At 48.1% G+C, this 27,225-nt stretch overlaps 1 protein-coding gene across 3 annotated transcripts; it reads left to right on the forward strand.

Moving 5' to 3' along the window:
* Positions 1-2,264: 2,264 nt before the first annotated feature.
* On the forward strand, positions 2,265-27,225 carry LOC308672327 (SPARC-related modular calcium-binding protein 1-like). 3 transcript variants are annotated; one of them, XM_081335145.1, is made up of 13 exons: positions 2,265-2,375; positions 3,089-3,280; positions 14,748-14,946; positions 15,330-15,442; positions 16,138-16,237; positions 17,855-17,905; positions 19,270-19,386; positions 20,366-20,443; positions 21,668-21,860; positions 22,388-22,470; positions 22,913-23,012; positions 23,458-23,705; positions 26,681-27,225. In XM_081335145.1, the coding sequence occupies exons 1-12, from the start codon at positions 2,313-2,315 to the stop codon at positions 23,696-23,698; spliced, it is 1,530 nt and encodes a 509-aa protein (XP_081191271.1). In that variant the 5' UTR covers positions 2,265-2,312; the 3' UTR covers positions 23,699-23,705; positions 26,681-27,225. The 3 variants fall into 3 exon arrangements, with proteins under 3 accessions (XP_081191271.1, XP_081191273.1, XP_081191272.1); XM_081335147.1 differs by having other exon boundaries at positions 19,327-19,386; XM_081335146.1 differs by lacking the exon at positions 26,681-27,225 and adding an exon at positions 25,193-25,269.

A 27,225-nucleotide genomic window follows, 5' to 3' on the forward strand; every position in this document is an offset into this window, starting at 1 on the left:
CAGATTCACTTAACAGCTGTCTTACTAACTAACTTAACAATGTCGGTGATACATTTAACTCTGTAAAATGAGGCAAAACTCGCTTAACAACCATCTCACTTAGCCTCAGAAATTTTGGATGCACTTGGGGTGATAAGTCAAGGACTACTTGTATGTCTATTTGAATTCCATTCATATCCCGCCCTTCTCCGAAGACTCAGGGCGGCTTACAAGCTTAGCAGTAGCCTTCATTCCATGTATATGCCTGCTTATTAGGGCTTTCACACACACCCCAAGCGGCATTATTACAAAGTCAGCTTAATTGCCCCCAACAATCTGGGTCCTCATTTTACCTACCTGGGAAGGATGGAAGGCTGAGTCAACCTTGAGCCTGGTGGGACTCGAACCTGCACTAATTGCAGGCAGCTGGTGTTACTTAAGGAGGCATTAGCCCACTGCTCCACCAAGGCTCTTTGTAGTTGGGATTTGGGCTGAAATAAGACATTACTAAGGCAGGGGTGTCAAACTGCTGGCCCACGGGTCGGACACGTCATCTGGAAGCTGTGCCCATCCCATGGCCAGCAATGGCAAAAGCGTCCCGATATGTTGCATGACATCACGTGACATCGCAAGTTTGACATGTCTGTCCTAAGGTGTTATTGACACATGACTGAAACTTGATTTCTCTCTGAAGCCATAAGTCTTAAAAAGAGGCCACGTTTGGAGATCCCTGGACTAGAAGGTTCAAGACAGGAAAGTGAGGCAGCAATATAAGGTTTCTTTTTCAAAAAACAAATGTTTCCAACAAAGCTTTGGAGAAGAAATTTGACTTCAACTGGAGACTGAAATGGGTTTCATGTCTGTCTCCTGGGATCTGCGTATTAAGAGTCAAAAGAGAAAAAAAATTATGAGGTCTGGACTTCCTGGAAAGCAGCAGTTTGATGATCCCACCCACAGATCAATTTCCATCTAACAGAATAGCAGAGTTGGAAGGGACCTGGGAGGTCATCTAGTCCAACCCCCTGCTCAGGCAGGAATTCCTATAACATTCCAGACAAATGCTTGTCCAACCTCGTCTTAAAAGCCTCCAGTGATGAAGCACCCACAACGACTGGAGGCCTTCCACTGATTAACTCTTCTCCCTGTCCGGAAGCTTCTCCTTAGTTCCAGGTTGCTTCTCTCCTTGCTTAGTTTCCATCCGTTGCTTCTTGTCCTGCTTTCGGGTGCTTTGGAGACTAGCTTGACTCCCTCTTCTTCGGGGCAGACCCTGAGATATTGGAAGACTGCTATTGTGTGGCCCCTACTACTCCTCTTCATTAAATCAGACATGCCCAATTCCAGCAAACCATTCCATCGCGGTACAATTTCTATCCAGCGGTAGCGTCTGTTCCCCAAGGTCAAGAGCTACAGTGCCCTCCATTTTGCCCCTTGCTCAGTAACGTGCCCCGTTCGAATCCAGAACACCTAAACTTTGGGTCAGCAGCTGATTTGTCAGAATCCATTTATATCACATTCATAAATGTATGTTTAAAACATTATCCACCCCCCCCCTATGGATTCTGCCATCTCCCGAGGAAGGAGGAGCGCATGTGGATTCAGCCTGCCTTAGGTTATTTCAAAGGCCAAGGAAACCTTTTGAACTGGGGGGAACAAAAGGGAGGGTTAGAGAAGAAGGCATCTGGCCTGTGTCTTCTTTTAATTCTGGAGAGGAAGAAGGCAATAACCATAAAGATTCGAAGTTCCTTTTTTTTCCCCACAAAAGGGATGACACGAAGTAGAAGGATGGGGGCTGACCAAATGGGGTTGAGGGAAGGGGGATTGTCCTGTCTTGTATTCCCACAACCAAGCGTGTCCTAGTAAAGATTCCTTTTGGACTAGAACTGACTCCAAGAGTTTTTGTTTTCCTAAGACGTGGATTGGGGTGGGTCCTGACATGATGTTCTAGAGCAGGGGTAGGCAATCTCGGCTCTTTGATGACTCGTGGACTTCAACTTCCAGAATTCTGGGAGTTGAAGTCCACGAGTCATCAAAGAGCCGAGGTTGCCTACCCCTGTTCTAGAGGGTGACTTCGGGGGGAGCTGTGGATTCAGTGGTTAAAGCTTAACCCACGCTGGGACACCAAAGGGGCCGTCGGTAGCACATTGTGTTCTCCCAAATATCCTGGCTGCTCTTCCCCGGCATGCGACCGAACCTCAGCCAGTCAGAGACGGGCTTGGCGTGGAGTAGAGACGGGTGCTCGGAGGGTGTTGAGCACAAGAGATTGGGCAAGGAAGGAAGATCTTGAACGCGTGTCTTTGTTCCCTTCTTCGAGGGAACTGGACCCACGAAACGAGATGTTCCTGCCCAGACGTTCCTGCCAGGACGGGGTTTCTCAGCCTTGGTTTTACTTGGAAGAGGTAATAATAATAATAATAATAATAATAATAATAATAATAATAATAATAATAATAATAATAATAATAATAATAATAATAATAATAAATAATAATAATAATTAATAATTAATAATAATGATAAAGTTGGAAGGGACCTTGGAGGTCATCTAGTCCAACCCCCTGCTCAGGCAGGAAACCCTATACCATTTCATACAAATGGCTGTCCAGTCTCTTCTTAAAAACCTCTAGTGATGGAGCATTCATCGCTTCTGGAGGCAGGTTGTTCCACTGGTTAATTGTTCTCACTGTCAGGAAGTTTCTCCTTAGTTCCAGGTTGCTTCTCTCCTTGACTAGTTTCCATCCATTGCTTCTTGTCCTGCCTTCTGGTGCTTTGGAGAATAGCTTGACTGCCTCTTCTTTGTGGCAGCCCCTGAGATATTGGAACACTGCTATCATGTCCCCCCTCGTCCTTTTCTTCATTAAACTAGACATACCCAATTCCTGCAACCGTTCTCTATATGTTTTAGCCTCCAGCCCCCTAATCATCTTTGTTGCTCTTCTCTGTACCCTTTCTAGAGTCTCGACATCTTTTTTACATTGTGGTGACCAAAACTGGATGCAGTATTCCAGGTGTGGCCTTACCAAGGCCTTGTAAAGTGGTATTAGTACTTCACTTGATCTTGATTCTATCCCTCTGTTAATGCAGCCTAGCACTGTGTTGGCTTTTTTGGCAGCTGCAGGTGTGGACTTCAGCGCCCGGAATTCCGTGGCGAGACAAGTTACGTGAAACGGGACACGCAGACTCAACGGGACGAAGGTCTGGCTCCGCCACCCAAAATCTGGGACTCGGTTGTGGACGTGAGTCGAGGAGCCTCTGCGCTCCTTCCAGGAGCTTGAGGGGCAGGTCTTTGCAAAACTGCTGGAAGGTAAATATTTCTGATTTTTAAAATCGCCACCCCTCCCCCGCCACAAATGCAACCTGAGGTTGCCTCCCTGCGATCTGGAAGGGGAGGGTGGGGGTTTCCCCTCCCCGACGGGGGGGGCGTGGATTCTCCTCCAGCTGTTGGTGGCCCACGTGCTTCCATCGACACCTTGGAGAGGAGTGAAGTGACCTGCCCAGGAAGGGCGGGGAGAGATTGGTGGTCTCTGGGGAGAGAGGAGGAGGAGGGGGGGCGCTTTATAACTCGGCAGACGGAGACTCGGCCGGTGTCCAGTCCGTGTGTCCCTTCGTCCTGCTTCTGGAAGAGGGGGGGGGGCTACCTCTGGGAAACTGAAAGGTCTGCAGCAACACCATGCTCTCTGCTCTTGGGCTGCTCCTGCTCTTGCTGCAACTAACAGCTCCTTTTCGATGGGATGCGACTCCGGTAAGGAAGCGGTCCAAACATAGGGGAGTCTGTGTGTTTGTGGGTCTGCGTGTTTGTGAGCTGAGGGAGAAGCTGAAAAAACGCTGCTCTTTCCAATTGCAAACCTCTGAGAACTCAGGTGGACCCCAGAAACCTTTCGGTTTGTTTTTTTTTTAAAAAAAAAAATAATTCATCTGAAATGGGAAGCGTAAAGGGGTGGGTGGGGTCTGGCAGTAAAGGCTAGAAAACTGTGCAGTTCTTTTGGGGAGGGGCACGTTGATTCTCTGATCCTAAATGGGGTAGAAACCCCCTCCCTTGTGTTTTTCCCCCCAGTACTACTCTTTCTGGGTCTTTGCTGTGTAATGGGCACAGTGTGAATTCGTAAATGTTTGCATGCCGCAGCATGTGGCAAGTGAAATATCTGTGAGTTTAAAAATCTAGATTTCAAAAGCTTTTTTTTTCTAAAAGAGATCAATATTTGGCAAAGAAAGGTAATTTCCTAAGCAGAAAGTTTGACAGTCTGGTATCTTACTTTTCATACAAAGCCAGAGAGAATCAGAGCTAACATTTGGGGGGAGGGTGTCCTCCTTTCCTCTCCCCCCCTTTTTTTTTCAAACCTGGGAAAATTGTCACACTTTCGATTTAAAATAATATTTGGGCACCAGCCCAGAGAAGCGAAAGCAAAATCTGTTTTTTTTCTCTCTCTCTCTCTACTTCATTCTATTTATTTAAACATTCTGGATGAGGTTTGTGGTTGTGAGTTAACTTAATTTTGATTAAATTTCAGTAGTTGGTCCATGAACTGTTTTTGGAAACATGTATCATGGTTTAAGGTAAAGAGGTTTGAAAACTTTGGTTTATACAGGTAGGCTTGTAGTGACTGTTCCAAGGCATTGGAAAAAAGTGACTTATGACCGTTTCTCACAGTTATGACCTTTCCAGCATCCCCACGATCATGTGATCAAAATGAGGATGCTGGGCAACTGACTCGCATTTATGACAGTCGCAGTATCCCGGGGTCATGGGATCCCCTTTTTTTGCAACCTTCTCACAAATCAATGGATTAGCCAGGTTCACTTTACCACCATGTTACTAAATTAACAACTGCAGCAATTCAAATTAACAACTGTGGCAAGGAAGGTCATACAATGGGGCAAAACTCACCAACTTTCTCGCTTTGCAACAGAAATTTTAGGCTCAGTTGTGGTCATAAGTTGAGGACTATCTGTAGTAACATTCTCGGCTTTGACAACATCAAGATGTGTGAATTTCAACTCTCACGCAGGCTGGGGAATTCTGGGAGTTGAAGTCCACCCATCTTCACATTGTCAAAATTGAGGAACACTGCTGTGTCCAGTAATTGAGTCTCTCTCTCCATATTTGCTCTTTCTGTGGCTCTCAAAGCACATTTTGGGTTCCCTTCTTGAAAACAAGAAAATACGTTTCTTTGAATTGAGTGAAAGGAAGATTTCTTTTAAAAAAATAAGTTTTTTAAGTTTAGAGTTCCCAAGTCTTCTATCCATCATCACGTACAGTCATCTTGATTTTCTGGCGGTCCCTGAGTAACTTCTTTTGACTGAGTGGGCTGTCCCTCGGCCCAGGCAGAAAATTAAGGGAGCAAAAACATGTGATTATTATTTTTAGGGATATTGGGGGGAAATTATATGTTTAATTGTTATCTATCAAAACAATAAGAATTGTATTAACTCAATGTTTGCAAAAGAGGATATTTTGGGAAAAAGAAGAAATCAACTTAAACCGTTAATGTGGATTATGGATTATAGAAATCAGTTGTTAATGATTGTTTTATCGATGTAACCCAGACAATACACTGTTCACCAATTATTGTGATTTATGTTTTTTTTAAAAAAAAATCAATAAAATCTGTTACAAAAAAACCCCAAAACAAAACAGAGGCACAGTGACCTTTGTGTCACCATGTGCCAGGATTGATGGATAGCTGTAAATGCGGAAATTTCTAAACTTGTCTGTTGTTGACCTCTTTTGCAAAGCTCTTACTGCTTATCTTAGCTTACGGAATAGATGAGCTCTTTCTAAAGTTTTGCTGTAGTGTTTTTCCTAGAGCTCCTTCACCTTCATGTTCCTAGAGTTACCTTAAGGTAAGATGGGCAGCCTATAAATTTTATAAATGAATCAAATAAAGAAACGCTTTCTTCCCAAATCTCCCATTGTTCACACCTTCTGGCTTAGCCCCTTCTCACCTCTTATGGAGGCGAAGTCCAAGTGTGTGTTTATCACTATGCCTCTTTCCTCCATTCTTTTCCCTCCCTGCTCAGGGTTGTGTAATTGTAGATGTTGACGCTCTGAGAAGGGGACCTTCCTGTTTAGAGAATCGTGGGTGGCATCTCTCTCTTCCACGTGACGAGTCAGGATTGCGGCATTTGGGACTTGAGGTGGAATGTTGGGCATCGATTCTCAAGTCCTGTCTGGAAGGTCTTTTCGCCGGCCCCTGTTCTTGGTTACACTTTTGAATTATGTATTATAAAGCTCCTTCTTTGGGCAAAGAACTTCCTCTGAGTCTCTTTCTTGTGAAAACTGCTCAAGAAATAATTCAGGAATGTACTTGCAGTTGTCTGTCAGTCTGCTTACTCTCCAATTACTTTTCTGGCTGGGAAGAGAGTTTTGCCGATTTCTTGTTTGGCTTCAAGAGACACTGTAGTAGAAAAAGTCAAATACAGGCAATCCTCGACTTACAACGATCACGTTTAGTGACCCTTTGAAGTAATGACAGCACTGAAAAAAGTGACCTACGACCATGGTTCACACTTTTGACCATTGCAGCATCCCTGTGGTCACGTGATTAAAATTCAGATGCTTGGCAATTGACCGTATTTATGACGGTCGCAGCATCCTGGAAGTGTGTGTCACGTGATCCCCTTTTGCGAACTTCTGACAAGCCAGATTCACTTAACAATCATATTGCTAACTTAATTGCAGTGATTGACTTAACAGCTGGGGAAAGGAAGGTGGCAAAATAGGGCAAAACTCACTTAACAACTATCTTACTCAGCAGTGGAAATTTAGCTCCATCGTGGTCATAAGGCGGAGGACTGCCTGTATATAGATGTCCCAGAAGAATCCCATGCTCTTGTCAGTTGCCTGTGGTGATGCAGTGGTCAGCACTCCAGATGTGAAGAGCCAAGGACAAAATAGTGACCAACCAGGGTCAAAAAAGTCAAGATGGCAGCCCAAAAGTCCCATCAAGCTTTGCCTACTTGTTAAGTGCCACATGGACAAAACACGTCCTCCTCCCTCCCTTTTAAGATCTGATTTTTTTTTATTTTTTATTGTTCTCCCCAGCTTTTAGATCTCTGATGCTAGAAGAAGCTAAAGGGGAACATGGTAGATTTGAAAGGGTTTCTTTTATTATTTTTCCCCCCTCAAACCCTAAGTCTTATCTGGGAAAACAAAACCCAACCCAACCCCAGGAGATGAGTTAGTCTATTTTTGGCTGATTACTCTGAATGTTTGGGCTACTTGCACGATTCTGGGAACAGGTTGGCAGGAGAAAACCTCATCATTCAATTTTGTCTGGATTTCTTGGGGCTGTTCTTTGGCCCCAGCTGTAGTCCCTTCCTCAAGAACGATGGGCTTGAGCCGGACGGTCCTTTGCATCCAGCAACAGGTCAGGTTTTCGCATATCCCAAGACACAGAGAGCATTGCCAAACTGGGAAGGACTGAAATCCAAATTTAGTTCCTAACAAGTCACTCGCGGGAGCTAATTTTAACCTGCTCTTGGGAGGCCAAGTCTGTTCGGAGTGAGGTCATCGCTTCTGTGGGCCCTTAACAAAGTTCCCTAGGTAGAAACCCAACCGGGCAACCATCACCCACGGATCTTCTCCTGGATGTGGCCGATGGACCAGGCAGAAGAATGTCTCTCTCCATCTTGATCTGATTTTTTTATATCTCAGGGGCAACAAGTCTGAGTCTGAATTTCATTGAACTAAGCCAGGCGTTTGAGAGAGAGAGAGAAGTAGATTATGATAGATAGATAGATAGATAGATAGATAGATAGATAGATAGATAGATAGATAGATAGTATAGATAGTATAGATAGTATAGATATATAGATATAATATAGATATAAATATATAATATAGATATAGATATGTAGATGTAGATATAGATATAGAGATATAGATATATTTTATACCAAAAATATAGTTTTATTATTCTGTAAGGCAAGAAGAAATAAGGCTACGAGACCACAGTGTGGACAAGGCATGTCAACACAGGTGGTCCTCGATTTACGCCCACAACTGAGCCTAAAATTTCTGCTGCTAAGTGAGACAGTTGTTAAGTGAGTTTTGCCCCATCTTACGGCCTTTCTGGCCATCGTTGCTGAGTGACTCATTGCAGTTGTGGCGCGAGTCACACGGTTGTGAAGTGAACCCGGCTTCCCCCCTTGGCTTTGCTTGTCAGAAGGCCACAAAAGGGAATCGTGTGACCTCGGGACACTGTGACCGTCCCAAACAGGAGTTGTCGTCCTCTGCAAACCACACTCCCTGCTAGAACTGATAACGTTACCTAGCTGGGTTATGAAACGTCTGCAAGGAAACCACCAAGGACTCCTCCTCCTCCTCCTCCTCCTCCTCTCCACAAATCTCACTCCCTTCTAGCACTGATGATATTACCTAGTTTGGTAGTGAAACGTCTGCAAAGAAGCCCACCAAGCTCAGAGAGCACCCAGGTCTCCTCCTCCTCCTCCTCCTCCTCTCTTACCCCCCTCCTTGCCTCCCCACCCTGTCAAATAAGGCCCTCTTCATCAGCCACTCAGCAGCCCTTGCTAACCAAGGGCGTTTGTCGTCTGGGGTGGGGGGGTGGGGGTGGCGAGCGCTTGGAGGGCAGCTGCCCTACAATAGATCTTTGAATCTGGCAAGGGAAGAGAGCAAAATTCCTCTGCCATCTTTGCTGGAGGCGCATGCGAATGCTGCCAGCTGACGGCTGAAAGAGCCGTGTGTGCTCCGGCAGGGCAGCCCACGGCCCATCGCAACCCCCACCGAGGCCCAGAGGCCAAAGCAGCGGAGAGGGAGAGAGCCCAGCCGAGCTGCCTGTCTCTCAAGCTGCTGGCTGAAAGGGAGAGGCATTTGGGCAGCCTTGATTTCCTCCAAGGAGGGGCCCCAGCACTCTAGGCAGGCGGTCCTCAACTTACGACCACAATCCAGGCCAAAAGGCATGTTGCTAAGCGAGACATTCCTTAAGTGGCTTTTGCCCCACTTGGCCACCTTTCTCGCCACGCTTCTTAAGGGAATCCCTGCAGTGGGTAAGTTAGTCAGCCGGTCGTTAAGTGAATACGGCTTCCCCCATTGACTTGGCTCTTTGGAAGGTCGTAAAAGGGGATCGCGTGACACACACACCCCCGGGACGCCGCAACCGTCATAAATACTCGCCAGTTGCCAGGGTCTGAATTTTGATCACACAATCATGGGGACGCTGCAATTGTGGTAAGTGCGAAAATGGTCATAAGTCACTTTTTTCAGTGCCGTTGTAACTTTGAACGGTCGTTAAACGAACTGTTGTAGGTCAAGGAGTACCTATACTCTAAAAACCCAAGGGTCTCCTCCTGGAGTGATCAACGATAGCCTCTTGTTTTGTGTTACGAGGAATCCTCAACTTACTTCCTTTGGGAGCACCAAGGTCTCCCAGCCTACTTTTTAATCTAGAAGCACCTTTTGAGAACCTTGGAGCTCTCCCTTGCCAGCGGCCAGCCCTGTCTGCGTTTCTGGCATCTCCCAGCTAGAAAAGAGCCAGTTTCCAATATTTATTCGTGGTCCCCAACCCAGAGCCCCCCCCCCCGCACCCCCAACCCCCCCAGGATTGAAGGCCGGCCTTGTTTAGAACCGTTGCAGCATGTCTTGTCGCTTTTGAGTTGCCTGCTTGACCAAGTTGCGTTGGCTGATGGCACCTGGCACGTCTGCAACCAGTAGCGCACGCACACCTGCCCAGGCGTGGGCCCTGGGTTGTTGATCCTGGCTGGGCTTCAGGGCACATCTGTTTGGTCCCCGACGTCTCAGCGGGTGAAGACACGCTTCGGACAAGCTAAACAACCCCACCGGCTGGGTTTTCTGGAATCCCCCACGGGGCCCGTCTGGGTGGTGGGCTTAAAAAAACAGGCTGCGAAATGCAAGCGCGGGGAACTTGGACCCGATGCCAGCCACGGCTCTTGAATTTGTTGTTGTTGTGTTTTTTTTAAAAATGCATTGATCCGATGAAGTGGTGCCTTTTAGGAAGGTGGAAAGCTACTTTAGAGAAACAAAAGGTCCATTTAGAAGCACCTTGATTGATGTGGAGATGCTGAGCTTGGTAGATTCCTGGCCAGAGTTTTTGCCAGCCGTTCCTCGGGGACCGATTGCGGTATTTTTAAAAAAATGTTTATTTATTTGTGTGCAAAGCACATAATCGGCCAACAAGCCATTACCCTTCCCTAAACCCACTTCTTATTGGGGCTGTACCAACTCAAAGACTCCTGCGTGGAATTGGAGAGGGGCTTGTAGATGGTCGTGAAAACACACAGTCAAAAAACCCCTCATTTCTTCTTGCTTCGCTGGGTTTCTTGCTGCAGGGAGGTGATTCTTCCCTCCCGCAGGGTAGTGGATGGGTGTCCAACCTTGGCCGCTTTTAAGACCTGAGGACTTCAACTCCCAGAATTCCCCAGCCAGCAATGCTGACTGGGGGATTCTGGGAGTTAAAGTCCACCCATCTTTTAAGAAATGCTGGCTGGGGAATCCTGGGAGGGGAAGTCCACCCATCTTAAAGTTGACCTGGTTGAGGAGCTCAGAGGTTCTCTGTGCCCCGAGAAGTTTTCTCCATCCCCTCCCTGCTCTTTCGACTCTTTCCAGGTCCCCATCTTTACGAAATGCTGACTGGGGAATTCTGGGAGGGGAAGTCGGTCCATCTTTAAGCATGGCAGCTGGGGAATTCTGGGAAAGGAAATCCACCCATCTTAAAGCATGCTGGTTGGGGAATTCTGGGAGCTGAGGTCCACCCATCTTAAAGCTGACCAGGTTGAGGAGCATGGGCTCAGAGCTTCTCTGTCCCCCGAGAAGTCTTCTCCATCCCCTCCCTGCTCTTTCTCCAGGTCCCCAAATCCTGCCCCTAAAGCAGCGTTCCTCTGAGCGGCACCCAGCTTCTTGGATGCTGACGGAGGACACAGAACGAAGAGCTGTCGCAGGCAGACCTGCCTATCAAACTCTGTTGATGCAGCACTCACATTTTCCTGGCTGCAGCTCTTGCGGTTACGGGCAGCGTGCAAGGAGCCAAGATAAGCTGCTTGGGTTGCTCACAGACACACACAGACACACACTCATGCACAGACGCAGACACAAAGAGACAGGCTATGCCTACGGCTGGCTACTCAATCAAGACCGAAGTGGTCAGATGGCAGCTGCCTCTTTGCAGAGAGCCCTGGAGATGTGTGGAACAGATGCAGATTTTTTTTCCAAACATACAAACACACAGACACACCCCCTGGCATTCCACCTTTGGCATCAAGACAGCTGGGTTATTCGCACCCGCTACCCCGGCCTGTTTGTTCAGAGGTTCAGAGTCTCCCCACTAAATACAGATTTCAAACCAAGTGCTTCGCCCTTGCCGCTGAACCGCTCCATCCTAAGCCATAGGGGACATTTTTGCCAAGTTTTGTTTTTTTGGAAAAAAAAAGAGTGGCCTGAACCACAAAATGGCGAGGAAATAAATTGGATAAATAAATCAATAAATGCAATAAAATTAAAAGAAAAAGAAGAAAAATCTTGTCCTGCTAAAACCAGATAAGCGAGGCAGTTTGTATTTTTAATTTTTGTAATGCTACTACAGGTAGGTCCTAGACTTACGGCTGAAATGTGTTGTGTGTTTGTGTGTGTGTTTGTGTGTGCGTGCGTGCATGGCTAAGCAAGGCAGTTTTATGAGGGGTTTTACCCCCCCCCATGGTTAGTAAGCGACTCAGTGCAGTTGTTAAGTGGATCGTGCAAACCTTAAGCGAGTCCGGCTTGTTCCACTGACTTTGTCGGAAGCCTTTGTGGGAAGGTCACAGTTGGTGATCATGGGACCCTGGGATGTGGTTGCCAAGCACCTGAATTTTGATCATGTCACTGTCAGAATGTGAGGCTTGTAAGTGTGAGGACCGGGTGGAAGTCAATTTTTTTTCAATGCTGCTGTAACTTCAAACCATCGTTAAACAATAAAGGAGAATATTTTGTAGCTCAGGGTTGACATGAGGGGGCCTTGGTGGCTTTCCTGCAGACGTTTCATTACCAAACTAGGCAATCAGTGCTAGGAGAAAGTGGGTTTGGTGGTGGGGAGGAGGAAGAGGAGGAGGAGGAAGAAGAGGAGGAAGAGAAGGAAGAGGAGGAAGAAGAGAAGGAGGAGGAGAAGGACGGTGATGACTGTGGGGTCCTTGGTGCTCTCTGACTTTGGTGGTTTTTTTGCAGACATTTCATTACCAAACTAGGCAACATCATCAGTACTAGAAGGGTGGGGGGATTGCTGTCTGCTTACGCAGTTAGTCCTCGACTTACAGCCAAAATTGAGCCCCAAATTTCTGTTGTTAAGTGAGATGTTTGTTAAGTGTGTTTTGCCCCGTTTTACAACCTGCCTTGCCACAGTTATTAAGTGAATCACTGCAGTTGCTCAATTAGTGACAGAGTTGTTAAGTAAATCCAGCTTCCCCCTTGACTTTGCTTGTCAGAAGGTCACAAAAGGGGATCACGTGACCCCCGGGACACACTGCAACAGTCATAAGTATGAACCGGTCGCCCAGCCTCTGAACTTTTGGTCACGTGACCGTGGGGACGTAAGTGTGGAAAACGGTCCGCAGGTCACTTTTTTTTCCAGTGCCATTGTAAGTTTGAACGGTCGCTAAATGAACTGTGGTAAGTCGAGGACGTATGCAGTTCCTTCTGTCACTGATGATGTTACCTACTTGGGTAATCAGACGTCTGCCAGGAAAACCACCAAGCTCAGAGAGAACCAAGAACGGTTGTAAACCGAGGACTGCTTTCCATAGTTGCGAGTTTATTTCAGGTGCCCCCTCTATGTGTCAAATGCCTCTGGCTTTGTCTGGGAAGCCCCCCTCACCAAAGGTCCCTCTATTTTTCACAGGGGGAGGCTTGGAGATGTTAGGCCCCCGTACCTTTGGGGTGGGCTCCACTCCAGCGTCCACCAAAGTCCAATCGCCAAGGACGGCAGCCTTTTCCGTATCCAAAACCCAGCCGACGTGCGCGCAGGAGCATCCAGGCCCCCCCTCCCCTCTAAACGGGCCTGTGTTATATTTGGAACCGTCTTACGAGCCACAACGTTTTCCAAGTGCATCTCCCACCAAAACAGCTAGCACCCTCTTGGCTCAATTATTCGCTAAATTGTCAGCTGCAAAATCAACAAATATCCCCAGCCTTGACAGCCTTTTAGTGATGTGCACTAATATTTGTGTTGGGAGGCAGCTGAGCTGGGATTAGGCCTCCCCAAGCAGGCTGTGTCGGAGGAGGAGGTCCATGGGTGTGTTTGTCAACGTTAAGGTGTGACACTACTTTGCAGTGGGGGGAAAAAGGACACATAAAATCAGGTGATCTTCTTTCAGTCCTGGAGCAAAAGGGGGGGCGGGGAAAACCCGCACCAGGAGCTGACTTGAAGTCTTCAAGTCTTGAAGTCCCCTCCCTGCAAACTGCTTAAAAATCACTTGTAGGGATCAGCATGCCTGCATTTCACTCCTGCCTCAGGTAGAGCCTTGATCCACCCATGGTGATTTTTTTGACCACCCATGAGGACATCCCTGAGAAGCTGCAATAAGCATGATGAATGCTGAGTTTCTGTTATGGCAAGCTGACTGGGTGACTTTGGGCCAATGCACCAGGAGACCGTGAGTTCTAGTTCCGCCTTAGGCATGAAAGATGGCTGGGTGACTTTGGGCCAGTCACCATGAGACCATGTGTTCTAGTTCCGCCTTAGACATGAAAACCAGGTGGGTGATTTGGGGCCAATCACCAGGAGATGGTGAGTTCTAGTCCTACCATAGGCATGGAAGCTGACTGGGTGACTTTGGGCCAATCACCAGGAGACGGTGAGTTCTAGTCCCGCCTTAGGCATGAAAACCAGGTGGGTGACTTTGGGCCAATCACCAGGAGACGGTGAGTTCTAGTCCTGCCTTAGGCATGAAAACCAGGTGGGTGACTTTGGGCCAATCACCAGGAGACGGTGAGTTCTAGTCCCGCCTTAGGCATGAAAACCAGGTGGGTGACTTTGGGTCAATCACCAGGAGACGGTGAGTTCTAGGCCCGCCTTAGGCAGGAAAGCCATCTGGGGAACTCACTGTCTCCTGGTGATTGGCCCAAAGTCACCTAGCCGGCGTTCATCCCTAAGATGAGGCTAGAACTCACTGTCGCCTGGTGATGGATGCACCGCCCACCCCTCCTCTCTCTAGAAGAGTCCTCTATTTTTCCTGGTCTGTATATGCAAATAATTTATTACTGTATAACCCCGATTTCCCTTGGGAATGATTTATAGGTTAGGGGTGGGGGCTGAGAAGGATCGTCCTCTTGAAAGACCCTTCACAGAAGCAGTGCCCCCCCTCCTGCAAGCAAGGGCAGCCGAGATGTGGGAGACTCTTTGGGGGGGGTGTCTGTGTCTACGCAGCACAGGAAGGGCTGTCAGAAGACGAGCCACCTGTCAAGGTGACGGGTGACATCATGTCTGCTTGATGAGGACAGCTTTCAAAGAGCCTTTTGTATAATCAAGCGGTTGTTTCTCAAACTTGGCCACGTGAAGATGGGGGGGGGAGAGGACTTCGATTCCCAGAATTCCCCAGCCAGCATGGCTGGCTGGGGAATTCTGGGAGTCGAAGTCCTCCCGCCCCCGTCTTCGCGTGGCCATGTTTGACAACCTTGGTCTCTAGGGAGAGGAAGGCTGAAGATCTGTCTGGGGCCTGCACTGTCCCCAGGACAGACAACTCTCTTAACAAATGTCTCGCTTAACAACAGACAATTGTGGTCGTAAGATGAGGACTGCCTGTATTTTAATGCACCTCGGCCCTCTTTGCAGTTCCTCATCTCGGAGGGTGACCAGGAGCAGCTGCCATGCCCGGCCGAGTGCCCCCACGAGCCCGGCCACCCTGTCTGTGCCTCTGACGGGACCTTTTACCCATCGCCTTGCGCCTTCCAGAAAGCCCGCTGTCGCCATCCCACCCTGCAGGTTTGGCCCCGTTTCCGCTGCAGAGGAGCCGGCCAGCGCGAGAACAACCGTAAGGAGACCAAGACTTGGAGGGGGGGGAGAAGATCAGGACAGGGGAGGCTGGCAGGGAGGTGCCCCTGGGTCAAGGGGGGGACGTGGTAGACAATTTGGGGCAAGGGTGGCTTTTCCAAGGTGGCCATAGCTGTGAAACAGGGCTGCAGTGTGAATTGATTGATTGATTGAGTGATTGATTGACTGATTGATTGCTTAAAGGCAGTCCTCCAGTTACGAGCACAATTCTCCGGACCTCCAAGGGACGGGACCCCAGTGTGGGTGGATGGATGGATTGGCAGATTGCTTAAATTAAGGTGGTCCTCTAAAAGTCACTGAGTTTGTGAAACACTGGTTTAATGTTGGATCTTGACTTGTGTCTGCATCCAATCGCTTTCCTAGGTGCCAATTTGACCCGGTGCCAAGAAGACCGAGCAACTGCCCTCGCCAAATCCCGGCGCCAGGTGCATGCCCCGTACGTGCCTGAATGCAGTGAGAACGGCGCTTTCATGGAGGTGAAGATCTTCCGGCGTCTTCCTTACGGCCCTTCCCATCATGCCCCGTCTCGAGTCGCTCTGGATAGTGAGATGGAGAGCGGGGGGAAGCATGTGAATTTAATCAGTACATAAATCTTCTGTGTGCTCCTTCGGACCTCAGGGTGAAGGGCAGACAAGGGGGGGCGGGGCTGATGATGGTCAAAAAAGGCAAGATGGTGGCTGCACCCGTGCCATCAAAGCTGTGCGGTCATAGACCCCCGATTTTGATTTCAGGCAATCCTCGACTTAACGACCACAACTGAGCCCAAAATTTCTGTCGTTAAGCGAGATATTTGTTAAGTGAGTTTTGCCCCCATTTTACGGTCTGTCTTGCCACAGTTGTTAAGTGAGCCGTTGTTAAGTTAGTCACATTTTTGTTAAGTCAATCTGGCTTCCCCCATTCACTTTGCTCATCAGAAGGTTGCAAAAAGGGGAACGCGTGACCCCGGGAAGCTGCGACTGTCACAAATAGGAGCCAGTTGCCAAAAGTCTGAATTTTGATCACGTGACTACAGGGATGCCGTGTCATAAGGGTAGAGAACGCTCCCGAGTGACTTTTTTTCAGCGCCGTCGTGACTTTGGATGGTCACTAAATGAACGGTTGTAAGTCGAGGATGACCTGTTTCTGTTTCCTGGGCACATCCGCTCAGCCGTCCTCTCTCCCGCCTGCGCAGGTCCAGTGCCATAAACAAACTGGCTACTGCTGGTGCTCCTCGCCGGAAGGCAAGCCAATCGCGGGAACGTCTGCCCTGAACCGAGCGCCCAATTGCACAGGTAAGCGCCTCCTCGCGTATCCCCTGGCTGGAAGGTTTCGCCTCCCTCTGGCAAGGCTTCTGGGGCGGATGGACAAGGAATTTACCCAACATTTGTTTTCCTGTTTTGGGGTCCCAGCTTGTCTTCTAAACCAGAGGTCCCCCGCCTTTGAGGCACCAGGGACCGTTTCCGTGGAGAGAGATTTTTCTGTGGTTTTATGTACTGCCTGCATCTTGCCGATGGGGCTTTGCTTATTTGTGTGGACCGGTACTGGTCCACTGCCCGGTAAATTAAAAGTAAATTAAATTAAATTAAAATTAAATTAAATTTAATTAAATTAAATTTTAATTAAATTAAAAGTAAATTAAAATATATTTAATAACAGATCAAGAACAGATAGAAATCCAGATTAGATGAAGAGCGCTAGCTAGGGAATTCTGGGAGTTGAAGTCCACAGGTCTGAAAGTTGCCCACTTTGAAAAACTCTGACTAGAGGAAGGTAAAAAAGACATACAGTAGTCCTCAACTTACGGCTATTTGTTTAGGGACCATTTGAAGCTACAACAGTGCTGATAAAGGTGACTTATGACTGGTCCTCACACTTGGTCCTTGCACTTATTATTTATTTATTTATTTATTTATTTATTTATCTATTTATTTATTTATTTATTTATTTATTTATTTATTTATTTGACTTCTATACCGCCCTATTCCCGTGGGACTCAGGGCCGTTTACAGGGCAATTAAAACCATACAATACAAAAGTTAAAATAAATTTAAAACAAGTAATTAAATTTAAGCCCCAAAATTAAAACTTTAAAACCCAATTAAAAACCCCTCAGTCTAGGCCAGACAGCTCAAAGAACCAAGTTTTTAGGTCCCAGTGAAATGAACGGAGGTCAGGGGCAGTCCTAAGTTCCATAGGAAGTTGGTTCCAAAGGGCAGGCGCACCCACAGAGAAGGCCCTCTCTCTGGGAGTCACCCGCCGGCAGTCCTTCACCGGCGGTACCCTAAGAAGGCCCTCCCTGCGGGAGCGCACAGGACGATGGGGAGTTGATGCCGGCAGCCTGTGTTCCCTCAAATAATCCGGACCCAAGCCATTTAGGGCTTTATAGGTCATCACCAGCACCTTGAATCTCACCCGGAGGGCAACTGGAAGCCAATGCAGCTCGCGGAGTAGAGGTGTTACATGGGAGTATCGGGAAACCCCCATCACAACTCGTGCGGCTGCATTCTGCACCAGCTGAAGCCTCCGAGTGGTCCTCAAGGGCAGCCCCACGTAGAGAGCGTTGCAGTAGTCTAGCCGGGAGGTCACGAGCGCATGGGTGACTGTGCGTAGGGCATCTCGGTCCAGATAGGGCTGCAACTGGCGCACCAGGCGAACCTGGGCAAAAGCCCCCCTGGCCATTGCAGCATTCCCCAAGGCCACATGATCAGAGTTCGGGTGCTTGGCAACTGGCATCCCAGGGCTGGACTCTCTCAATAACAGTGGCAGAAAAGGTTGCAAAAATCAGGCACGACTCAAACACATGGCTGGAAGTCCTAGTCACAATGGTGGTTATAAATCTAGGACTATCTGTAAACCTTGATTGGTGGCCCCTTTATTCCTTCTGTCTCTTCTGCTTCCTCCCCAACCAGGAATGGATTCAGTGGGAACTTCGTGGCAGGATGCCAATTCTTCTAAGCGAGGTACGTCTCCCCCTGCTTGCTGTTATGCCCAGGGACTGAATGTGCATGATGTGCCTAACTTGGTTAGTGAGGTAACCCGACCTGGATTCACACAATACACTGACTGTGGTTCAAACTAACCCACTTTAGCATGTCGTGGGAATGTAGCCTCTAGGGCTTCGACTGAACCGCTAGAAAAGGTGGTGTCACAATCTCAGTTTGGCAATCCTGGGGTGCAAAGTGCTCCCTCTGTTGGCATGGGTGAGTACTGCACCTCTGGACTGGTGCGTGAGCGAAGGAGGCATTTGATGGATTGACACAATTTTAGTCATATGTCAAATTGAGAGAGAGCAACTTTGAGTAATGTACAATTTTTTTAAAAAACTGTTAAAATAAAAATTACTGCAGCTGGAGCTCAGGAATGCGTAAATGAGCCTGGGGGGGGGGAACGGACACCCACCCATGGATGCCTGGTGGGGCTCAAAAAAGCCAAGAGGGAGGGCCAGCACTAGGCAATGAAGCCCCACCCCCTTTTTCGTGCACCATGCAGATTTTGATTGCACGTTTATGGCCCCCCTCTTGTCTTTTTTGACCCTCTGAGGATACCCCTGCATTTCCCAACACCCCCCTCCATCATCAGCAGAACAGTTGGTGGTGTGTTTTCCCACCGTTTGATGATGCAGTGGAATGTAGCCTGGATCCCCAGGTGGGAGGGGCTGCCTTCCAGCGGAGTAAGCGGCAGCTCAGTTCAGAGTTTGTGTGAGAGAATGAGGGCGAAGACGGCTCCACCCTAACAGTTTCACAGCATATATCCTATGGTGCAAGTCGTCTACTTCAGGTTGGCAAGTTTTCGACTTGCCTTTCTTTGGGTTTTGGAGCCTGACTGATAAGAGATCTAAGAAGTCTTAAAATTAGGTGTCACCTATTCCCCTCCTTTCATAGCAGCCCTCAGCCCCTCCCTGGAAGACACGTCTAAAACACACGTTTAGAGCAGTCTTTCTCAACCTTAGCCACTTTAAGATGAGGAGACTTCAACTCCCAGAATTCCCTAGCCAGGTTAGGGAATTCTGGGAGTTGAAGTCCACCCATCTAAAAGCTGCCCAGGTTGAGAAACACCTGATTTAGCGACTTGAACTACTGAGGGGGGGTGGCATTCCTGACCAAAACAAGTTTCTGCATTCCGTCTTTTAATGCCTTGGAGGGTTGCTTAGCAGGCCGAAGTTCAACCGATTGAGCTTCTTCTGTCTGAAGAAAGCCCATCCCTTTTGGGGTTCAGGTTGGCTTATGTCCCTGGGTTTTGGTCAGATGTAAAACCCCGATGAAGTCTCGTCACTGGCCTGAGACTCCCTGTAGCTCTAAATTCTTTCACTCTTTGGACAGAGAAGATGACATTAAGCCCTCTGTAATAGCTGCCTTCCACCTCTTTTCCTCCCTGAACGCAGAAGAAGGTGGTGGCGGTCCTCAGCCTACTCAGCCCAGCCCCCTGCCCCGCAGGCAGCCAGGTAGGTCTCTAGCCCTCCCTTCCTTCTGCCCCCTGGCCTGGGCCACCCATGCCACCGCCCTGAGTTGTGGGGTGGGGAACGAGCTGCTTGGACTTGCCAGAATCAGGCTGTTGTCGCACAGGGTGTGTTTGCAGTGCTAGGCAAGGACTGCACGATGCATGCTTGAAATGGAGAATGTGGACTTTTACACCTGCCGTGCCTGAGTCACCCTATTCCATTTTTCCCCCCGCCTTGCAAAAAGTATTATGTTCCTTGCCAGACCTGACCTGCCTGGGTTTTTGTGCAAAATTAATTAATTAATTCATTTATTAATATCCCTTTATTATTACAAACAAGCCGACAAACGTATCCAATCCTCTTTTCTCCTATTTTTCCCACAACGACCACCCTGTGAGGTGGGCTGGAATGAGAGCGAGAAGGATTTGCCTAAGCCAGCTTTCTTGCTTAAGGTGGGACTAGAACTCCCAGCCTCCTAGCGATTGGCCCAAAATCATCCAACCGGCTGTCATGCCTAAGGTGGGACTAGAACTCCCAGGCTCCTGGTGATTGGCCCCAAATCACCCAGCCGGTTTTTATCTCCAAGGCGGGATTAGAACTCACGGTCTCACTCACAAATGGATCTAAATATATATATTTGAAAATAAGTTAAATGAATATAAAGCAGTGGCAGTCCTTGGTGGCTGAGGACAGGTGGATGGGTGGAACAGCTGCCCTTAGTTGGGAGTGGGGTACCCGGCCCTATTTGGTGAGGGAGACCCTCTCCGTGAAGCCTGGCAAGGGATAAAGACGGGCTCCCGCACACCCTGAACAGGACTAGGAGACCCTTTGGATGTGCCACTGAGGCCCCAAAGAATTGGGTGGGGCCAGATGGTTTCCAGATGCTACCTGATTGCCCTAACTGCTTCTGCCATTCTTTCCTGCCAATGATTCTGCTTCTCTGCCCATCACGGATCCCACCCTGCTCATGTCCGTAACCCAGAAGGCACCACCTTGCCTTTCCTGATTCCCATCATCCTTCCAGATTTCAAGAACAACCACACGGTGAAACCGGCTCCAGGTGAAATCTGTTTTCTTACTGAAGTATTCATTGAATTTATTTGCTGCTCATTTCACCCTAAAAAAGAACTCCGGGTGGCCGACTATTAAAATCGTAAAATTATTTCTGTCCAGTGCCGGATCTGTCCAGAGTCCGGATCTAGGAGCCCACCCCCCCAAAGGCCGTTCCTTTTCACCTGTGCAAGAATGTGTTAACTACAGGAACCCGTGGGAGAAAAATATTGCCCCAAACTCAGGCACAGAGGAGATTCATAGAGTCCTAGGGCTGGAAGGGACCTCAGAGGTCTTCTAGTCCAGCCCTTTGCTCAAGGCAGGAGACCTTAGCATCCCAGTCAAATGGTCTATTCTTGTTACACTCTATGTTCTACATCAATTCTGTATAAATCTCTATCAAATAGAAGTTTACTACATTTACAGAATACAGAATATAAGTCACAGAGTTGGAAGGGACCTTGAAGGTCTTCTAGTCCAACCCACTGCTCAAGGCAGGAGATCTTTATACAAGTAGTTGTCAACTTTGTTTAGTGACTCTTTGAACTTACAACAGCACTGAAAAAGCGATTTATGGCCGTTTTTCACACTTACGACTGTTGCAAGCATCCCATCGGTCACGGGATCAAAATTTGGCCTCTTGGCGATCGACTCCTATTTATGACGGCCGCAGTGTCCCGGGGCCACGTGATCCCTTGCAACCCTCTGCAAGCAAAGTCAATGGGGAAGTCAGATTCAGTTTACAACTGTATTACCAATTTCACAGCTGCAGTGATTCACAAAACTGTGACAAAAATGAAGCAAAATTCAGTTAACAACTGTCTTGCTTAGCAACATTAATGTTGGGCTCAGCTGTGGTTGTACGCTGAGGACTATCTGCACTAAGAACAGTCAGGTAGTTCTCCAGTCTAGTTTTGAAAATCATTTCAACAGTTTAGCATTTGCTACCAAAAAATGTGTTTTTAAGAGGCTTTTTTTGCCTGCTTCATCCTCCTTGTAGGAGTTGAGCAGGCTGAACTGGAAGGTGGGGTCAAACATGTCACTAGTTTAGAGTTGTTGCGTTCCCACAAGTTCAGCTTCCCGTGACTTCCGTTGACTCCTCTCTGGCGCCAATTGGGCTTGACTGTTGTTAGTAGATTGGATTCTTGCGTAATGGTAGCATGCCATGAACTCTTAGCCTTTTGAACTCAACTCCTGTTCCTGGCGACTTGTGCCTGATGCTTCTCCGGTGCAGAATATCCACCGTCGTGTGAACAGGAACGGCGGGAAGCCATCCACGAGGCTCGCCAGCACCAGCAGGAGGGCACCTTCATCCCAGAGTGCGAAGGCGATGGCACCTACAAGGAAGTGCAGTGTCACCAAGCCACAGGCTACTGTTGGTGCGTGCGAGTGGGCACCGGACGGCCCATCCCAGGGACCTCGACCCGGTCAGTTTCCATACCTGTCTTGAAGCCAGAGTTTGAACCTGATTGAGTCCCCTGTTTCCTCTCCTACGTTCAGTGACACACACACACACACATCCTTTAGCGTAAAGCAGGAGTCTCCAAACTTAGCAACTTGGTGGAGTTCAACTCCCAGAATTCCTCAGCCAGCATAGGAATTCTGGGAGTTGAAGTCCACAAGTTGTAAAGTTACCAAGGTTGGAGAGCCCTGGGTCAACCCACTTGTCTGGATATGTCCTGGAACTTCAACTCCCAGCATTCCCATCACCAAGAGGAATTCTGGGAGTTGCAGTCCCAACATAGTTGGGGAAGTTGTCAGAAGCAGACTGTGCAAAGAGAAAGACAGGAAAAATTGGGAGAGGCCCAGATCTGGAACGGGTCTGGTCTGGGGTTTCTTTCACTTCCTAATGCCTAAAAATGGGGTGGGGGTGGGGTGTCCCCCAGGGAAAGCCTGGAAGGCTGCCTGCCCCCCAAACTGCCTTCTCTTCATTTCTCCTTTTGTCATTTTCCAGAAACTTTCCCCCTGACTGCGAAGCTGATGCAGCAGCCAAGAGCACAGAAATGGGGTCCTTGTTCCGAGATCGAATCCTGCCAGGTAAGTAAGCAGCTGTTTCCCTCCTTTTAAAAATAACAGGCGGTCCTCGACCACAAATCAGCCCCCAATTTATGTGGCTCAGTGAGAAACGTGTTAAGTGAGTTTTGCCCCGTTTTACGACCTTTCTTGCCACCGTTGTTAAGCAAATCATTGCAGTTAAGTGGTTAAGTGAATCTGGCTTCCCCCTTGACTTTGCTTGTCGGAAGCTTGCAAACGGAGATCCCCTGATCCTGGGACCCTGCAACCGTCATAAATGTGAGTTCAGTTGCCAAGCATCCGAATGCAAATCACGTGACCAACGGTCGTAAGTGAAAAGTGGTCACAAGTCCCTTTTTCAGTGCCGTTGTAACTTCAGTCACTAAACGAACTATAGGAAGAAATGTTTATTTTCAACAAGGCTTTCAGCAGCTTTCTGTTCTGGTTTTTTGATCTTCCCAACTAGGTTGTCCCGGGTCAAAGAAAACACAATTCCTGACACAGCTGATCAAAGCTTTAAGTTCCCACATGCTGCAGTCCAGGCTGATGACCATTCCCTACCGCAGGTAAATTGACAGGCTGACCCATCACGAAAAAGGGAGCCCCTTTGGTCTGTGAGCCATACAATCAAAGATAGTGTGCAGAGTTGTGTTTTTCATCTTTAAGGTGTGTGGATTTCAACTTCCACCATGTCTGGAGGGGAGGGAGAAAGAGAGAGGAGGGAGTGAAGGAGAGAGAGAGAGAAAGAAAGAAAGTTTGGTGCAGTGGTAAAGATACTTGATCACGAACTGGGAAGTCATGAGTTCTAGTCCCACGTTAGGCGTGGAAGCCACCTGGGTGACTTTGGCCCAATCACCAGGAGATGGTGAGTTCTAATCCCGCCTGGGTGATTCGGGACGAGTCGCTCTCCCTCAGCCCAACGTACCTCCTAGGGTTGTTGGGAACATTACACTCGCCATCTTGACTTGCACCGACAATAAATCCCATAAAAATCAGACACGGTCTCTGCAGGTTTCCGGATTCCTTGGTGGCCCCCAGCCTGGAGGAGCGGGCCGTGCGCTGGCAGTTCACCCACCTGGACAGAGACTTCAGCAACGGCGTGAGCGAGCGGGAGCTGCGTCCCTTCAAGCAGTACATGAAGCAGAACGCCCGGCCCAAACGCTGCGCCCGCAAGTTCCTGGATTACTGTGATCTCAGCGGCAACAAGCTGATCTCGCTGCCCGAATTCAGAGGCTGTTTGGGGCTCAGCTAACCTACCGGTGTGTATTTTGGGGCAGTGGGCTTTTGCAGAACCCCCCCCCCCTTTCTACTTGCAACTCCAGGGAAGGTGGGGGGGACAAGCGGTCTCCCCTAATGTAATTGCTGGGGCTCAAAGAGGTCTGGCAGAGCGTCCCTCAAAGACAGTTTGGACTCCCAAGTCCAGCATCTGGACAGCACTCTGCCTGCCTGCCAGGAATTTGTGACAGTGAGTCCTCGATTTAACAGCAGTTCATTTACTGACCGAAGTCACAACGGCACTGAAAAAAGTGACTGACGACCATTTCTCACACTTACAACTCGCAGCATCCCCAGGGTCACGTGATTCAAATTCAGCCGCTTAGCAACCGACTCATATCTATGACGGTTGCCATGTTTTGGGGCCATGTGATCCCCTTTTGTGACCCACAGTTGCTCAGTACCACAATAATGTGTCTGTGAAGGTGGAGCAACAGTCGTAAATCTAAGGATCTTTCCGAGGCCGTTGTAAATTTAAACTGTTTTGTTAAATGAATCGCCATACATTGAGGATTTATTTATTTATTTATTTATTATGGGACTTATATGCCGCCCTATCTCCCGGAGGACTCAGGGCGGCTAACAGCAATAAAAAACAACAGTACAAAAGTTAAGAAAAAATTAAATAACAGCCCCAAATATTAATTACACAGTTAAAAATTAAAACTTTTAAAAACCCATCATCAATCCAGGTCAGCCTGATGGAAAAGGAAGGTTTTGAGGTCGCGGTGAAAGGACCGGAGGTCTGGGGCCATCCGAAGCTCAAGGGGGAGTTGATTCCAAAGGGCTGGTGCTGCCACAGAGAAGGCCCTCCCCCTGGGGGTCGCCAGCCGACATTGTCTAGCCAACGGCACCCTGAGGAGGCCTTCTCTGTGTGAGCGCACTGGGCGATGGGAAGTCGTCCCCGGCAGCAGACGGTCCTGCAGATATCTCGGGCCTAAGCCATGATTACCTGTATTTGGTGCTGCAAACAAAATTGGGAGTGGCTGGAGTTAGCAAGGCCTGGAACAAAATTAATCAGTGCTTTCTCAAGGCCCCCCCCCGCTCCTCTGTCCCTTAATAAATCCATCCCAAGCCTCCTCCCTCCCCCCCCAATTTTATTCTGCCAATCCTTCCAACAAAAAGTTGTTTAGAGAGCAGATTAAGCCTGGATTAACCTTCTCAGCTATTTCCTTCCAAGTGGGTTAAGTTGGCATTTCTTCTTTTGTGAAAACAACCAGAGTCACCTGAAACCCTTTAAAAGAAATGGGGACAAAAGGATTGTTTCTGTTTTTAACAAACAGTACACCGAGGAACTCAAAACCTGCTTCCTTGATTAAAGACGTCAATTCAGGATGCGAGAGGATGTAACGCCTCCGCATCGTTGAATGGGTTTCATTGCCCGGTTGTGTTTCTTAAATTCTGTTGGGAATTTTTCTTGCTGAGTGTTTTTGCTGATCCTTGTCTAAGTTAAGTTTAACTCTTGATCCAGAACACACATTGTTGCCCAAAAGCAAATAAGAACAAGAAAACTTGCCTTCTTGGGATGAAGATGTGAAAAAAAGAGGGAAGAAGGATAGGAAACTTAAAGGTAAAGGTAAAGGTTCCCCCGCACATGCGTGCTAGTCGTTTCTGACTCTAGGGGCCAGTGCTCATCTCCGTTTCATAGCCGAAGAGCCAGCGCTTGTCCGAGGACGTCTCCGTGGTCATGTGGCCGGCATGACTAGACGCCAAAGGCGCACGGAACGCTGTTACCCTCCCACCGTAGTGGTCCCTATTTTTCTACTTGTGTTTTTATGTGCTTTCGAACTGCTAGGTTGGCAGAAGCTGGGACGAGTAACAGGCGCTCACTCTGTTACGCGGCACTCAGGATTTGACCCGCCAAACTGCCAACCTTCTTATCGACAAGCTCAGCGTCCTAACCCACTGAGCCACCGCGTCCCTCTATAGGAAACTTAAGATGATATAATTGAGGCTGGAAGAAGACGTGTTGCAAAAACAGTTTAAAGCATTGATACCGCTTTCTAAAGCCTTAGTAAGGCCACACCTGGAATACGGCACCCAGTTTTAGTCACCGCGTTATAAAAAAGATGTTTTGGGGGGGGGGAGTGCAGAGAAGAGCAACTAAGATGATTAAAGGCCTGAAGACTAAAACATACGAAGAACGTTTGCAGGAATTGGGTTTGGCCAATCTAGTGAAGAAGAAAGACCAGGGGTGACATGATAGCAGTCTTCCAGTATCTGGCTGAAGAATTCTGGGAGTTGAAGTCCACAAGTCATAAAAGGGCCAAGTTTGAAGACCCCTGATATAAGGGCTGCCCCAAAGAAGAGGGAGTCAAGCTATTCTCCAAAGCACCAGAAGGCAGGAAAAAAAAACAAAGGATGGAAACTAACCAAGCAAGGAGAGAAGCAACCTGGAACTAAGGAGGAATTTCCTGACAGTGAGAACAGTTAATCCATGGAACAACTCGCCTTCAAGAAGCTGTGGCTGCTCCATCCCTGGAGGCTTTTAAGAGGAGACTGGACAGGCCCTTGTCTCCAATGGTATAGGGCAGGGGTAGGCAACCTCGGCTCTTTTATGACTCATGGACTTCAACTCCCAGAATTCCTGAGTCAGCATAGCTGACTCAGGAATTCTGGGAGTTGAAGTCCATGAGTCATAAAAGAGCCGAGGTTGCCTACCCCTGGTATAGGGTCTCCTGTTTGAGCAGGGGGCTGGACTAGAAGACCTCACAGGTCCCTTCCAGCTCTTGTTCTGATGAGCTTCAGTCAGTACCACGGCTGTTCAGTGAATCTGACTTGCTTGACTCTGCTTGTCGGAAGGTCGCAAAAGGGCATCCCGCGACCCTGGGAGGCTGTGACGGTCCGTAAGTGCAAGGACTGGTCACTGAACATAATGGTTGTAAGCCGAGGATTGCCTGTATTGAGGGGTATTCCAACTTCCCGCTTCCTTAATGTTTTTCTCCTTTTTTGTTCAAAGGTTTTCTCTCCTGCAAAAGAGCATGGAATCTCTCTTCCCACCCCACCCCCGTGCCTGCGTTCCTGCCTTCCATTGCTGACCCTCCACACTTTAAAGAGCTGGACCGTTTTTTCTCTGCCAAGAATTACGAGGACGTTTCGGCAGCAGGGAAGAATTAGCAGAATTGGTGACTGCAAAGCCCAGCCCGCCCGTTTTCCCTGCATTTGCCTCCTTCCGCTTTAAAAATGACAACAAGAGACGCTGCAGTAATCCGCTGTCTTCGTAGATTTTGTAATGATGATGATATTTTAATCCTCGCTTTATTTTTACGGTGTCCTTCCTTTGAAAGGGGAAAATCTGACCGTCAGAGGATGATGGCCGTCTCTGAGCATTTTTAAAAAGATGTATTTTTTTAAATAATAATAATAATAATAATAATAATAATAATAATAATAATAATAATAATAATAATAATAGGCAATTCCCCCATCTAAGTCCCTGGGGAAAAATAAGCTGAATTTTAGAACCAACTCTAGTCTTATTTGCATAGGCTATTTGAATCAATA

Source organism: Vipera berus, assembly GCF_964194415.1.
Source record: "Vipera berus genome assembly, chromosome: 9".
In the NCBI taxonomy this organism is placed as follows: domain Eukaryota; kingdom Metazoa; phylum Chordata; class Lepidosauria; order Squamata; family Viperidae; genus Vipera; species Vipera berus.

Excerpts from the sequence above, each read along its gene's own strand:
- LOC308672327 (XM_081335145.1), top strand. The coding sequence starts at position 2,313 with ATGTTCCTGCCCAGACGTTCCTGCCAGGACGGGGTTTCTCAGCCTTGG. Across the intron at positions 15,443-16,137 it reads AGAACGGCGCTTTCATGGAG|GTCCAGTGCCATAAACAAAC; the intron begins GTGAAGATCTTC and ends CCGCCTGCGCAG. Across the intron at positions 22,471-22,912 it reads CCGAGATCGAATCCTGCCAG|GTTGTCCCGGGTCAAAGAAA; the intron begins GTAAGTAAGCAG and ends CTTCCCAACTAG.